General features: G+C 37.0%; 1 protein-coding gene across 1 annotated transcript in view; it reads left to right on the forward strand.

The window, feature by feature from the left end:
- The window catches only part of IL1RAPL2 (interleukin 1 receptor accessory protein like 2), a 569,253-nt gene extending 567,024 nt beyond the window's left edge, over positions 1-2,229 (forward strand). The window contains exon 9 of the mRNA XM_001139071.5: positions 241-2,229. Within this exon, the coding sequence (XP_001139071.4) occupies positions 241-938 (698 nt within the window). The 3' untranslated portion in view covers positions 939-2,229. The remainder of the gene's footprint in view (positions 1-240) is intronic.
- Positions 2,230-15,160: the final 12,931 nt, after the last annotated feature.

Below are 15,160 nucleotides of genomic sequence, written 5' to 3' on the forward strand. Positions count from 1 at the left end.
GAAGTCAGAGTTTATGTTAGCCAACAAAACACTGTAAGTAATGGTGAGGGAAAAGAAAATAACGATTATAAGCAGTTTTTTTTTTTTCAGTTTTAAGGAGGGGAATGTACCATACAAGAAAAGAAAATGTGATGGACTTTAGTGAGAGACTGGATCTTTGCTATACTAGTGTGCAAACCTGATGCTTTAGAGACTGGCAATGTCTTTGTTTTACTCTTTCTCTCTTTCTGTGATTTGTAGCATACATGGAAGATCTCACAAGATATGTTGAACAAAGCAGAAGACTTATTATCGTGCTAACTCCAGACTATATTCTCAGACGGGGATGGAGTATTTTCGAACTGGAAAGCAGACTCCATAACATGCTAGTCAGTGGAGAAATCAAAGTGATTTTGATTGAGTGTACAGAATTAAAAGGGAAAGTGAATTGCCAGGAAGTGGAATCACTAAAGCGTAGCATCAAACTTCTGTCCCTGATCAAGTGGAAGGGACCCAAAAGCAGCAAATTAAATTCTAAGTTTTGGAAGCACTTAGTATATGAAATGCCCATCAAGAAAAAAGAAATGCTACCTCGGTGCCATGTTCTGGACTCCGCAGAACAAGGACTTTTTGGAGAACTCCAGCCTACACCCTCTATTGCCATGACCAGTACTTCAGCCACTCTGGTGTCATCTCAAGCTGATCTCCCTGAATTCCACCCTTCAGATTCAGTGCAAATGAGGCACTGTTGCAGAGGTTATAAACATGAGATACCAGCCACGACCTTGCCAGTACCTTCCTTAGGCAACCACCATACTTATTGTAACCTGCCTCTGACGCTACTCAACGGACAGCTACCCCTTAATAACACCCTGAAAGATACCCAGGAATTTCATAGGAACAGTTCTTTGCTGCCTTTATCCTCCAAAGAGCTTAGCTTTACCAGTGATATTTGGTAGTGAAAAATCTGAATTCCTCTGAACAGCTAGATAAGCATAGAGAATTTCTGCTATACCAAGCATAAAGTACACCTAATAACGTTGTGTTAAAAAAGTGTTTGAAGAAAAAGGTACAAAAATGGCTTTTATACTTAAATATTTTTGTTTACATTTCCAGAATAGTGGGGGGAAAGAAGGACCTGCTTTTGTAGTATGGCACCTTGTTCCAATGTACAGTTTTGATTTCTTCCTGAAAACAAAAATTTTAAAATCCTGTTGTCTTAGAGTAGCTTTTATGATAGCACATGGACTGCATGCTTAGTAGGTGAGCTGTCTTGCCCATATTTAAAAAGATTTCAGTATTCACATGGTATTTGAAATAAAGAAAATTTAAACAGTTTAATTGAATTTGAAAATTCTGAACCAAGTTTAAGGGGAAAAATGACTTCTATAGAGTTCTGAAAACTCAGGAATTATCAAGAAAGAAATGTTGATGCACTCCAGTTAGAAGACTGTTTGTAGAGGAAGATCAGTTGAGAAAAAATGAGAACTTCTTCAACATAATGGACACTTTCTGTAGACTAAATCAACAGCTCATAATAACAGCTTTTAGTTTTATTAGAGAATCACATCTTCTGTAGGCAAACTGGTAGATAGGTAAACAATATGCATTTCTTACGCAAATGAATAGACAGGCTGTGAGTTCTTTTAGGATGATTTTGAACAGCCCTTGTGGCTTTCTAATTCCAAAAGTTTTACAACTTTGAAAACACATTTTGAAGTACACATTTCATTGTTTGCTAACAAATTCACATTTGGAATTTTTCCTTGACCTGCTATAAGTATTATATGAAGATATGGACATCGTCCTGCTTTTTTTCAACATCGTTGACATTTGAATTTAAATACATAGACTGCAAGTGTCAGCAATTGGAAAGAAGTACTGCAACAATATTCGCAGATGAAGTGCTAAATGATTTATGTTTACTAGTGGTAGAGCAGCAATTGCACAGTTTCTCATCGGCAATGTAGTTATAAAACAGACTATTCTGTATATATAGTATATGGCCATCTGTGCAAGGCTCCTGCACAAGTATGTCTACTCCTGGTGCTTCGAAGAGTATATATTTGATAGGCTAAACTTCTCCATCATCACATAGTGACTGTGACTGTACCATGCCAGAAAATCCTTGTAAATAATCTAAGTAAGTATTGCCTTTTTGCTGTAAGGAATGTGCTCCTATTCTAGTATTTATTATGGATTACTACTTTATGTTCTTTCCAATTAATCAAATTAGATGTGCTCTCCACCTAGATGCCTGTGAGGATCATTTGTTAATCAAGGTCAATTTTGGCATTTTGCAATAGTTCTTAAATCATGTTCTTGGACAAACATAAAACAAGGACAAATGTACACAGAGTGTAAAAATGAATAATTTGCCCACCCCTTGTAATTGTGACTCTCAAATGTATAAGAGAACACCAGATAATATGCTTTATTTCTTTTGATCTTTTTTCATTATTGATTTTCTCTGATCCACGAGTTTTGTTCAAAGTGCTTGTTTCTCTGTTGCTTTTCTGTATCCAGCCATTCAGAAAATGCATTCTGCACCAACAGTAGGTGAAAGCTTAGCAGTGCTACATGTTCATTTCACAGCGGGACAATTAGTTGCTCCTTTGAAAAGTCCTGTTCAACACATGTCGGTGTTTTATAGATGTACTTTTTCCACTGAGAAAGATAATTTTGTTCCGTAAAATCTGTAAGTAAGTCTTTCAAAATGAAAATTTATCAATTCTGAACTGTTTCCAAGTGTTATAAAGTTGTATTTACTGTGGTTGTTCTTTAATGCTATGTGTAATTACTAAGTTAAAAATCTGCATGAACTCATATACTCATGTAATATAAGTTTAAGTGGCCAATTGTATTTTTTATTATATTATTTTTCACAGAAATCTAGATTAATTCAAATGAATGTTTGGTGGTATTTTTAAACTAATAGTTCTGTATTGAGCATGTAAGTTCTGAAAATATAACGTGAGTCTCTCTGCTTACTCTATTTACAATGATTAAATGTGGGTAGCAATTTGAGTTGGCTGGCCACAATGTGTCCTTTCACTACTAGTAGGTACTCAAAAACAGAGCATTCACACTTGTGCTGGGGAATTTGACAAGAAAGCTTTTCTACAATTTTCAGGAACGAATGTGTACACTATCTATAAAAATTTATTTCTAGATGGCAATTCAAAATTTAATTTTCATCTCAGATTTTTAAAAGATATAGCCCATAAGGGTATAATAAGTATTTAGTCTAGAACATGAAGTATTTTCCTAGTTGTATTCACAGAGGGGAAAAACATTTCTTCTCAATTTTTCACTGAAATTTATTTTGGAAATCTAGAAAAACACTGGTAGAACTAGTTATCATATATTGATGATAACAAATTTATTGTTATGTTATTGTATGCAAGAATGTATACTTTTTAAAACAGGTTATTTTTAAGGTGAAACATTCAGAAAATATAAGAAATGATGAGACAAATGAGAAATGTACAAAACCATAGACAAATAGGAAATTAAAATTGCATGAGAACAAACAATGCTCAAGAATATGGGCAATGTGTACATGGGTTTAATTAGGCAAAATATGAAATATGGTGGGATTGATAATCTATGGGCTCCAATATAACTATGGAAACTCTAAAAAGTGGCTGGATGGTACCTGAAAAGAAGATGTCTGTCCTCACTGCCTCTAAGCTTTAATTGAATTAGGTCTAAATCTGGTCCACTTTCAATCACTATTCAAAAATATGAGTACAGATTTGCAGGTTTCTGGTAAGGCTTGAACCAAAAATAGCATCATGTGAGAGGTTATTTTGTCTGAGGATTGATGGTTAACATGGTAGGGCATTGGAGGAAACAGTGCAATCAGAGGGTGAAACAGAGTTCAGTTATGAAAGAGAAGTTTATAGAGGTGTCCAAGAGGACATGGGAATGAGTAGTATCCTGGGGATAACTTCCACAACAGGTTGGAGAATGGTAAGTGTGAGAAGGAAAAAAAATTTTTGCAGGAAAGAGAAGGAGAGTCTTTGACCCATGTAATATTTGAAGGGCTTACGGGAGTATGAAACCACTGCTATAAAGCATTTACTGCCATTTGACATTTTGTTTTTAAATAAATTGGTTGGTTTTTACCAAGTATTTTCTAGAAAATTGAGTAATGGCCAAGGGAAATATCCTGAAAATTGCACATATAAATCTTTACACTCCTGATATTCATTTCCCAAGTTGAGGTAGTGTGCTGATAAAACCAGATTCAAGACAGAAAATAGTTCCATAGTGACCAGTTAAGTTTGAACACTTGCAATTGTTGTTGCTCTTTTCTAGGACAGAATTTGATGTTGAAAATGGTCTGGCTTCAATTTCTCTATTACTCATGCATTTTTGTTCTGCTATGTCTGATAGGAGATCACAGTGTTGAGCATTAAGGCTTTCTGATGAATGTATGGAGTAGTTTGATAAACAATAATCATTCACTTCAAACTCTTACATCAAACTTGTCTTGGTTTAGAACTGGATTCAGCCACAGGAAATGTAAGCTTATTCAGCAGTCCATTTAATTACTGTGAGATCAGAACTTGTAAAGTCACCTACACTCATCTAACTTGTCTTTCCAAATGCTCACTGCTGTTTGCTCAACATTTTCTCCAAATGGTATTAAAGTAAATCAGCATTTATTGAGTGCCCACTGTGAACTGGCCACTGCATAAAGTATAATAGAAATCCTTTAAAAAATTGAAGTCCCTGTGCTCAAGCAGTTTATACATCATATACATGAAGAAAGTGGGGGGTATTTATAAAACACATTTAAGTGTAGGAAAATTAATAAGTGAGGTGGGGCAATTCAGTGCTGACTGGAGCAAGATAAAAGTTTGGAATAGATCCAACAGTGGTGAAGAATAGGATTTTCTCAAGTGCAGAGAATAGCACATGAGAAGAAAGATTCAACAAAGAATAAGACGACGGTCTTATTTAGCTGATAGCAAGCACATTTGGTTGGCAAGAGCAGACTCTGTGTGAGGACATAATAAGAAATAAGAGCCAGGTGCAGTGGCTCATGCCTGAAATCCCAACACTTTGGGAGGCCAAGGTGGGCTGATCACTTGAGTCCAGGAGTTTGCGAACAGCCTGGGCAACATGGCAAAACCCTGTCTCCACCAAAAAAATACAAAAATTAGCCAGGAGTGGTGGTGTGTGCTTGTAGTCTCAGCTACCCAGGAGGCAGAAGTGGGAGAATTACTTGAGCTTGGGAGGCAGAGGTTACAGTGAGCTGAGATCGTGCCACTGCACTCCAGCCTGTGCAACAGAGCAAGACCCTGTTGAGAGAAAGAGAGAGAGAACTAAGGCTGAGAAATGTGGTGAAGCATTCATCTGATAGTAGATGCAGGAAAAAGTAGATAAGGGGAGATAATGGAGACAGGGAGACCAGCTAAGATGCTGTTATCATAGTTCAGGTGTGAGGTAAGAAATGATGTAGCTAGGGTGGTGACCTGGATACTCAGAAAAAGGCAGATCTGAGGAGGGAGAGAAATAGGCAGGATGTGGGATTTGATGAACATAGTCTCTGTTACTAAGATGCTGAGCAATTGTTTTCCATAACACCAGAAGATGAAACACAATTTAGGCAGGAAAGTTGTAGGAAAGAGGGCCTTTACGTCTTCTTTCTTTCTTTTCTTTTCTTCTTCTTTTTTTTTTTTTTAAATGGAGTCTCACTCTGTGGCATGTGGCACAGGCTGGAGTGCAGTGGCGTAATCTCAGCTCACTGCAGCCTCCACCTCCTGGCTTCAAGTGATTCTCCTGCCTCAGCCTCCTGAGTAGCTGGGATTACAGGCACGTGCCACAACGCCCGGCTAAGTTTTGTATTTTTAGTAGAGACGGGGTTTCACCAAGTTGGTGAGGCTGCTCTCGAACTCTTGACCTCGTGATCCTGTCAGCCTCGGACTCCCAAAGTGCTGGGATTACAGGTCTGCACCACTGGCCCAGCCCCCTTTACTTTCTGAAATGGAAAATGCCAGAATAGATGAAGAGTTGCTGAAGACCAGTGGTCTCATCTTACTCCTTACTATAGTCCAAGCGTCCGTAATAGTCCTGGTCACAGAGTAGATGCTCACATCTCATTTGTGGATTAAATGGAGAAGTGGATTTGGGATCACGGTCAAGTTTAAATTCCTACAATCCTTAAAAAATATGAGAGTTTATTTTTTCCATTTGCTTCTTTCAGCAAGCAACTTTTTTATTGTTTGCAACATTTTAAAAAGAGAGAAAATAGTGTATTAGATTATCTATCTACATCCTGTCTAGGTCTAGCATTTTAGGATTCTAAGTCAATTTGTGGTTGGAGATAAAAGTTTCCTAAGCATTCTGCCAGTCACACAAATCATTCTTCTTCAGAGCATTTATACAATTTAGTTCCTTGAGGCCACCCAACATAGTTCATTGCTCCTAACCACATAGTGATTTTTCTTAAATACATACTTTATATGCTGACATTGCCAATAAAAACATTGCCTTTCTTTTTTTTTTCAAAAGGTAATTTATGCCTGTAATTATCATATCAGGTCAAAGAATAGGGATTAGATTAACCTACTTTACTGGGCACAGTAGCAATTCCACCAATGAATTCAGGATGCAGAGATATCTGAGTTTCTGTCCTCCTCTGATGTATTTTCTAAGCATCCAAAAGCTTGAGAGTCCTTAACTTTCTTGATAGAGTGGCAAAATACCTAGAAAAGATTAAAATGTCATCTATTTTTATGTGGGGCAAATTAGCCTTTCTGTGCCTCCATTTCCTCATTTGTAAAATGTGTATACCAATAATACACAGGAGTGTGAACATTGTAAGTTAATGTATGTAAAAAGTACTTAGAACACTGTTGGCACAGAGTGAGAGCTATGTAAGAATTATTGTTACAATTATTATTTTACACAAAAATGTCACTGCTGACCTACTGTCCACAGGAAATACATTTTATTTTACTTTCCAACTGGTAGAGATTGGTTGTTAGGTTTCTTGCATGACTGCCTGTATGACCGAGGACACTCATTTTCCAAGACAGCTGGCTGAGGTTAGAGGTGCATTTTGTGGCCATGGAAAAGATCACAGCTAACTGCCCCCATTCAAGGAACAAACCTACAGTAACTTTAACCTCATTAGTAATGTGTTCTGAGCTAGACAAAAACCAGGACTCTCAGAACATGGATTATTCAGATTTGTTGTCCATGTTAATCAAAGTCCCCAGATGATTGCTTGATACTCTGCTTCACTTTAGCTAGGTTTACATAAGACCAAAACATCTGGATGAGAAGTGAAAAAATACAGATGTTTAAGCCACATGATGGGAAACATCCAGATGTCTCAAATTTGGATTTGTCGTTTTGTTCTTTGTTTTAAAGGAAAGAGAAGCCAAAAGAAAAAAAAACCCACCATAGTTTCTCTTTTTCCTCGACCTGGGTAAAATCAAACTGGTTTCTTGTTATAGAAGTTTAAAATGCCTACAAGTTGATTAGGAAGCTTTTTGATAATATCACTACATAAGCTACATTTCAGGAGGAGTTTTTTTTTTTAATTTAAAGAAGCGTCTGATCTTTGAGTAGTGCTTGTGAGAGGGGATTGCTTTTAGAGTGAGACAATATCTTGGAAGAGTTGCTCACAATGAATTCTCTGGGAAAGTATGGCTGGGATGATACCAACAGTAAAAGAAAGTTTGCTAAAGAAACTCCTCAGAAATATTGCTTATTTCCTAAGAGGATATGACCTCAATTAAATGTATAAGGAGTTAAATCTGAAATAATACACGTAAATCTCTTTTTATGTTTATGAAATATTTGCTACCTGCAAACCAACAGAGAGAGTTAACTATAGGAATACACAAAATCGGTAGCCTTTTATGGAGCACATTTTGAAGGAAATCAAAATTCATGAGGAAGGCAGTCCCCAAAATGCCTATCACCAGTGTACTAAAATCATATTAATTAGGTTAAATCATGATGTCCCCATGGAGTTGCCACAATCTAGCCTTTATGATTCCACCAAACTACTCTATCAGGAAGGGAAGCACATTTTCTAGATAACACATTAATGTAGATATTAACTCATGCAATTTTAGAAATGAATGGGAACTTCAAGGCCATCTATTTCAATTCCTTCATTTTACTTTAGGAAACCTGAGGCCCAGAGACCAAGTGACTTGATCAAATACCAGATGGTGACATGGAGTACAGAAACCTACAATTATGAAGCAACTCGTGGTTATGTCTTGATAAAGGTAGAAGGAGATAGAAACAGAAAGTAGGAGGGATTCAAAAATTCAAAAACACACTTGGCACATGGGGAATGTTAGGAATATGCTGAGGTTAGGAGCAGAAGTTAGGCAGGCACCAAGAGGAGTCGTAGGCATCCTAATTAAGCTTCATCTCTGAATAATTTTGTTAATATATGCAACATTTTAACACAAATAGCAACTGTTTGTGATTGCCCCATCTTCCACAGTGGTTAAAAATCATTGAGTATAGTGTTCTTTGGGACCTGGATAAGCTCATTTGACAGATAAAAATATAAAGGTTTAGGCTTTTTCCCAAAGCCTCAAATAAGGCGTCAAAGACTAAGCTCAGGTTTGGGGAGTTGGTTTTGATTATCAGCTATTACTCAATTGCACAAGCACATGGCAAGCAAAACTACCTTCAGATCAAAGTGAGTCTTTCCAGGTCTCTGTCACTGTCTTTGGCAAGGGTATGTGGAGAAAATACAAATCAACTGTTCTCAAATGCTTCAAAAGGCATGGATAAAAATAAATGAGGAAAATATTCAGCACACCTGGGTTTCCCCAAGTAGAAAAAAACAAAGAAGAATTTTCTACTCAGAGTCCTCTGGTCTTCTCAAAAGCGCTCCTAGGTAATAAAGAGAAGCCTAAATTAGGATGTATCTTTTTTTAAATATTAGGACCAAAATTCATGTAATAGGTTGCTGATTACAATTATGACATGATGAGCATTTTCTTAACACAGTGGAAATCTACCTAGAAATAAAAGTGTGTGCATTAAAGAGAAATATAGAATATCACTATAGAATTCAAAGCTCAGCCATTGCACCATAACCAACCATTTATCATTTCAATTTAAAAACAGTAATGCTGCCAGTGGAAACAGAAAACAAGTTGTCAGCATTTTTTTCTTGAACATGATGGAACCACAAAGCCATAGGCCAGGCAGTAAAATTTGTTTAAAAAGCTCAATGTTTCAAGACAAGCCAGATTATTATGAGAGATATACTGTAAACTATTCATCTAATTTATTTTGCACTGATGCCAATTCACATGAAATTAGCTTTCTCGGTTTGAAAGATTTCTTTTTCTTTCTTTCTTTTCCTGTCCTCTAATGTGCACAAACCCAGTTCTGAGCCACGTAGTGGAGGATGAGGGTCATTGATCTCCCTCTTTACTTTTCAATTTCAGCCACAATCGAAAGATAATTAAAAATGGTAAAGCCAAGGCTTGAATTTATTTCTTCATCCATGAAAGTTCTTTAAACTTTTTCTCTCCTTCTTCACCATTGGTTTCCTTTACTCTCTTAAAACATGGAATGTTAGATTTGGAAGGGCTCTGAAAGATCATCTAGTCCTCTTAAAGGTGGGGAAACTGAGACTCAGAAATATTAAGTCATATTAGTGACAGCCGAAACTAGAATCCAGGATTCCATACTCTTTCCACTATCTTCATCTTCATCATAGACTGGATTTTTTTTTTTTGGACAGGGTCTCCCTCTGTCACCAAGGCTAGATTGCAATGGCAAGATTATGGCTCACATAATTTTGCATATTCCTATAGTTAACTTTCTCTGTTGGTTTGCAGGTAGCAAATATTTCATAAACATAAAAAGAGATTTACATGTATTATTTCAGATTTAACTCCTTGTACATTTAATTGAGGTCATATCCTCTTAGGAAATAAAAGTTCAGACCTCTGTCACCAAGACTAGCATGCAATGGGAAAAGTATGGCTCGCTCACTGCAGCCTCGACCTCCTGGGCTCAAGCGATCCTCCAGCCTCAGCCACCTGAGTAGCTGGGGCTACAGGTGCATGCCTTCATGCCAGGCTAATTTTTTTGCATTAGCCTATACTTTTTTGTAAAGACAAGGTTTCACCATGTTTCCCAGGCTGGTCTCGATCTCCTGAGCTCAAGCAATTTGCCTGCCTTGGCCTCCCAAAGTGTTGGGAATTCAGGTGGGAGCCACCGGGCCTGGCCAGACTCAATTCTTAAAGTGTTCGTCCATCCATCTACCTTTTCAGGTGGAGGGCAGACAATGTCTTGCCAATTCATAAAATGTTAAATCCTTTCAAACATCTTTATGTCACATAGATCTATCTGCAAGGTCCCAAACCCTTAACCAAATACACTACATATGCAAAGGGAGTAGAATCAATTGTGAAATCTCTTCCTGCATAATCATTATCATTTGCAGGAGAGAAGATATATTAGTCTGTAATATGGGAGCTTAACTCACCCTTAAATTTGGTCTGCTAGCTAAAGCAAGTTGGAGACATTTTTGAATTCTACTATTCTGACTAAGATGATGAGTGTTTGGATATGAGAGGTGCTTTGAGCACCAACTCTACAGCCAGACTTCCTGAATTCAAATTCTGCACTTATTTTTACTGTCTATTTCACTTTGGGTAAATTACTTAAAGCTCTCAGTGTCTCAGTTTTCTCAGTGGTAAAATAGGAATAAGGAAGATGAGGATAACAGTAGCATCTACTTCATAGGATTATTAAGAAGATTAAGTACATAAAGTGCTCAGAAGAGAGCCTTGTATATATAGTAGATGCTGTGAAAGTGTCAGCTATTATTTGTATTCTCTGCTGTATAGAGGAAAAAAAAGTTGGCTCAACAAATTAATGCCCAACATTGAGCATTACAAGGACAGTTTTAAAGGATTTTAACCACGAAATGTATACAAGGAAGGGTGCTGCTCATCATGCCTATTCATTATAGCTGGTCAAGCATGTTTTTTCCTTGAAAACATCATCACAGTCTTTATTCCAATTAATATGTTTATATTAAAGAACATTCTCTTTCAAATTAGAATGTGATTCAGACTTTTCACTAATTCAGTAAATAGACCCTCCAACTTCTCAGAATTATTAGTGAGTTGTGACTGTACCTCAGCACTCACCTGTCCCCCAAAATAATAGCAACCCTATATATTTTAAAGAAATAAGTAGTTTTTCAACCTGCCAAGCTCCCTGAATTTTCCACTCAGAAAGAACTTATCAGATCTGAAAGGCCAAAATAATAAAGAGGAAGTTTACCAGGTTAACAAGCCATCATATAGTTCTGGTTTAAAGGCAATTACAAGTTGAAATGAGTCAACAGTGTGATGTAGCTGCCTAGAAAGCAAATGCAGTGTTAGAACAGAGCAATACAAGTACAATGCCCAGTTCAAGGGAGGAGCTTGGCACTAGTCAGACCACATCTGGTAGGCTGTGTTCATTTCTAGGCACCCACATTCTAATAGGAACTTTACCAGTCTAGAGAGATTTCAGAAGAAGATGGTCCAGATGGTGAAGTATCTGAAATCATGCCATGGAATAAATGATTGAATGAATTGAAAATATTTTTCCTGAAAAAGAGAAAATTTAGCCAAAATGTGACGTTAAAGTAAAATTAGACATAATCAGTGTGGCCCCAAGGGGTGAACCAGGATAATGAATGGAACTCACCAAGAAGGCAAATTTAGGCTCAGGATCAGAAAGTTCTGTCTAAGGACACAAACTACCCATAAACCAAATATGCTGCCTTGAAAAACCTACACTTTGTCACTGCAAACCGTCAGAGACTGACTGGAAGAATGCAGAAAGGATTTCGAGTTTAAGTGTGAGGCTAAAATAACTGATATGTAAGAATATTTCCAATTCATATATATTATTGTAGCTCCTGACTGCTCAGATCACTGAAATTATCTATCTAGCTGTTTTGTCTTCTAATTCACCCTGACCACTACTGTCAGACCCATCTTTCTACTTGACTTTTATTTCTATCTGTTCCTCTCCTCTCTCCTTTCTCTCCCTCCTCCTCTCCCCTCTCCCTCCTCTCCTTTCTCCCCACTCCCCTCCCCCATACACATTTCATAGTTTAGGCATATATCAAGTTGATTGTGTGCCAGTCACTGTTCTAAGCACTATGCACACATACACACTTTATATTTGACTGCATTGGGTCCAAATCTCTTCTCTCTTTGTACCTCCTGCTACCTGAACTCCTCCTTTTAGGCAACCTTATTTTGCCCAGTTCTCTAAAACGTATAAGTTCTGGTCCATCTTTTACCTGTCACATTCTTTTACTATTACAGCCCACTGTGTTTATTGTTCCTCTGCATTTGTAAACATAGAATTATCATATGTTCAGTATCTAAGTTTGTCTACTCAGTTTTCCAAATGAGAAAATATTAATGCTCCTAAAAAAGTGACTTTTCCAAGCTAACCCAGCTGATTAATAGCAAAGTGAGAAAGAGAACTTAAATCTTTCTATTCTTGGTCTGGGTACTTTAGCGTGCAATTGCTTTGTTATCTGTTCATTTCATCTCAGGTGGATTCTAAACTTATGAATAATAATGACTTCTCCATTTTAAAAGTTTTCTTTGTATCTTCAGAGAACTTACCACTTTATTAACCACATGGTTGCTGCTCAGTAAGCTCTTATTCATTGATTGTGTCTACTTGGAAAGTTTTACTGGGAACCCTCTCTACCAGGCACTGTTCTAGTTATTGGGGTACTGAAGTGAATAAAAAAATACAAATACATGCCCTATAGAGATTACATTCTAATGTATGGCAAATAAACTCCTAGAAGAGAAGAGCTTGTCATAAGTAGAGTTTATCTGACTTACCCTTATGTAAAACTTTCTTGCACACCCCCAAATGGACTTGAATTAAACAACACTGAACTTACCACGTGGAACCATTTTGGAAACTGCATTATTTTTCTGTGTCTTAATGTACCCATTAGAAGGGTCATATGTCATGCTTGTGTAAATAAAAGTATGTCCTGGAAGCTTCCAGTTTTGTCCAGTCTAACAAGAATCTTGTCCAGTCTAACAAGAGTCATGTCCACTCTAACTAGATCCAAACTTAGTTGACCACCACTAAGAAGAGAATGGCCAAATTTGTCTCTCCAAAGCCACATCTGACCAATGAACTCTTTTCTTTGGCTGTATACCTTTAAATGAAAATCCAACCTCCCCACCTCTAGGAGTTAGAGATATTATTTGAAGTCACTAAAGGCCAGAAATCACTAGTTAACATGAAAATTAAAATAATCAGTAGATATTGAGTATATATTATATATTGAGCATTGTGCCAGATATGCACGATTCCAAAGTATAAGTCATGGCCCCTGCTTTTAGTAATGCTAGACAAGAAATAAAATGTAGAAGAGCAGAAAGTCTATAAAGTATAGGTGAATGGTGAATGTTGATATAAGAATACCAACTGGGAAACATAAGCACTTCATATGTAACCTCCTCCCATTAAGCCAAACCAAGCATATGTATTGCGAACAATATTGGGAAAGGAGATTACTTAAGGGCAGAAATGAGAGTTCCAAGTTGACAAAACCTGAAAATATCCCAATTCTGATATTGTGCCTCAAAGGATGAAACCCTGTTTCTGAGAATTTAGTTCTCAGTCAACCTTGAGAAGTTGAAGGAGCTCTTTTTATCCCCACTCTTCACTTCCCCCACAGACCAATGCAGACTATGGAATGTAAGTCCACAAACCACCACATCTCCACTCTTTACCTTGTGAGGAGGCCAAAAATGTTTAGCTATGTCAGTGGGTCCAATAGCCAAACCTCATATTTTTATGCATAAATAATTGAGAGTATGTGTAACACTCTGTCCTCAGGATTTTCAGTGACTGGGAGGGTGTAAATCATCTTAGAGTGCTGAATAAATGCAGATTGATAAAGAAATGTACACAGGTTTACACATATAAATTTACAGATATTAATATGCTGGAACATTTTCTCCGGCAACCTACAAATAACAACTGGACCTCAAATATTTGAAAAAGATTTATAAGTCCAGCAACAGTTCCTTTGCTGTTTCTCGTTTAGGAGCTACAACTGGTGATTTTTATGTGACTTCCAACAGCTCAGCTAGTGGTCTGTAGGTTTCAGCAGCTTGAATAAGGAGATTCAATATCAAGGTATAAGGGTTCAATCCCAAAACCAATTTTTACATTCCAGAAAGTTCTAATCTCACTTCATGAGAATCTCATTCCCTAAACAAAGATCTCACTCCCTAAACAAAGAGACATCCCTCTTAAGAGGAAAATTCTTTTTGAGTCACAGACCCTTACTTTATTATCTGAAGAGTTCCCTTAAAGCATATCTGCTTAGGTTTATATGTCATAATACTTTTGAACACACTTTTGGACTACTTTGAGAACTGCTAAAATTTATAGATCTTATTTTTCAGAAATAAAGGCACACATATAAAAATGTACATAATTTTGCTCAGCTCACAATCTGAAGGGGTTTGTGTATCTTCAGAAGCCCATCTATGGGTGCCATTAAAAGTGGTCCCCAAATTAAAAGTATCTCCTTTACAGAATTTGAAAACTGAATGTAGTTAGAGGGATGCTTAGGAAAAAGGAAGGTAGGGGATATAATTTAACACTTTTAAATGAAAAAATGTGAGCAGTCTAGAATTATGGCTGTGATAGCCCCAGACCAGTAACAAAGCAAAAAAATGATAATGTGAGGCGTTGTCACAAAGTTATGTGCTTTTTACTCTGCAAAAATAAAAGCAGAATATGCTTAAAGATATTCTTGCAGAATGTAGAAACTGTGACCCTTGGCTGCTATCATTTTTTTTTCTATTTTTCTTGCCAAATAAATGTTATGAAAGAATATCTCCAGGCATTCACTCTACCCTGAGGGTTAAAAACATGTACATGATGGAAACTGGCAGAGTGCTGAAGTTGGCGGACTCATCTGCCTTGCTAAAGCTTCTAGAGACTTTCAAGGGCTCTAGGGATGAGGGAGTTGTCTTTTTTGGAGAAAATCAGGTTACAAAAAAGTGTCCAAGTCTTCAGAACAATTGAGCCATGGCAGCAGATACAAGTAAAAATAAAAAAAAAATTCTTCAGTGTAGATCCCATGATCTCAGAATGCTGTATTTTACATTAA

This window comes from Pan troglodytes, chromosome X (genome assembly GCF_028858775.2).
Source record: "Pan troglodytes isolate AG18354 chromosome X, NHGRI_mPanTro3-v2.0_pri, whole genome shotgun sequence".
NCBI classification, from domain to species: domain Eukaryota; kingdom Metazoa; phylum Chordata; class Mammalia; order Primates; family Hominidae; genus Pan; species Pan troglodytes.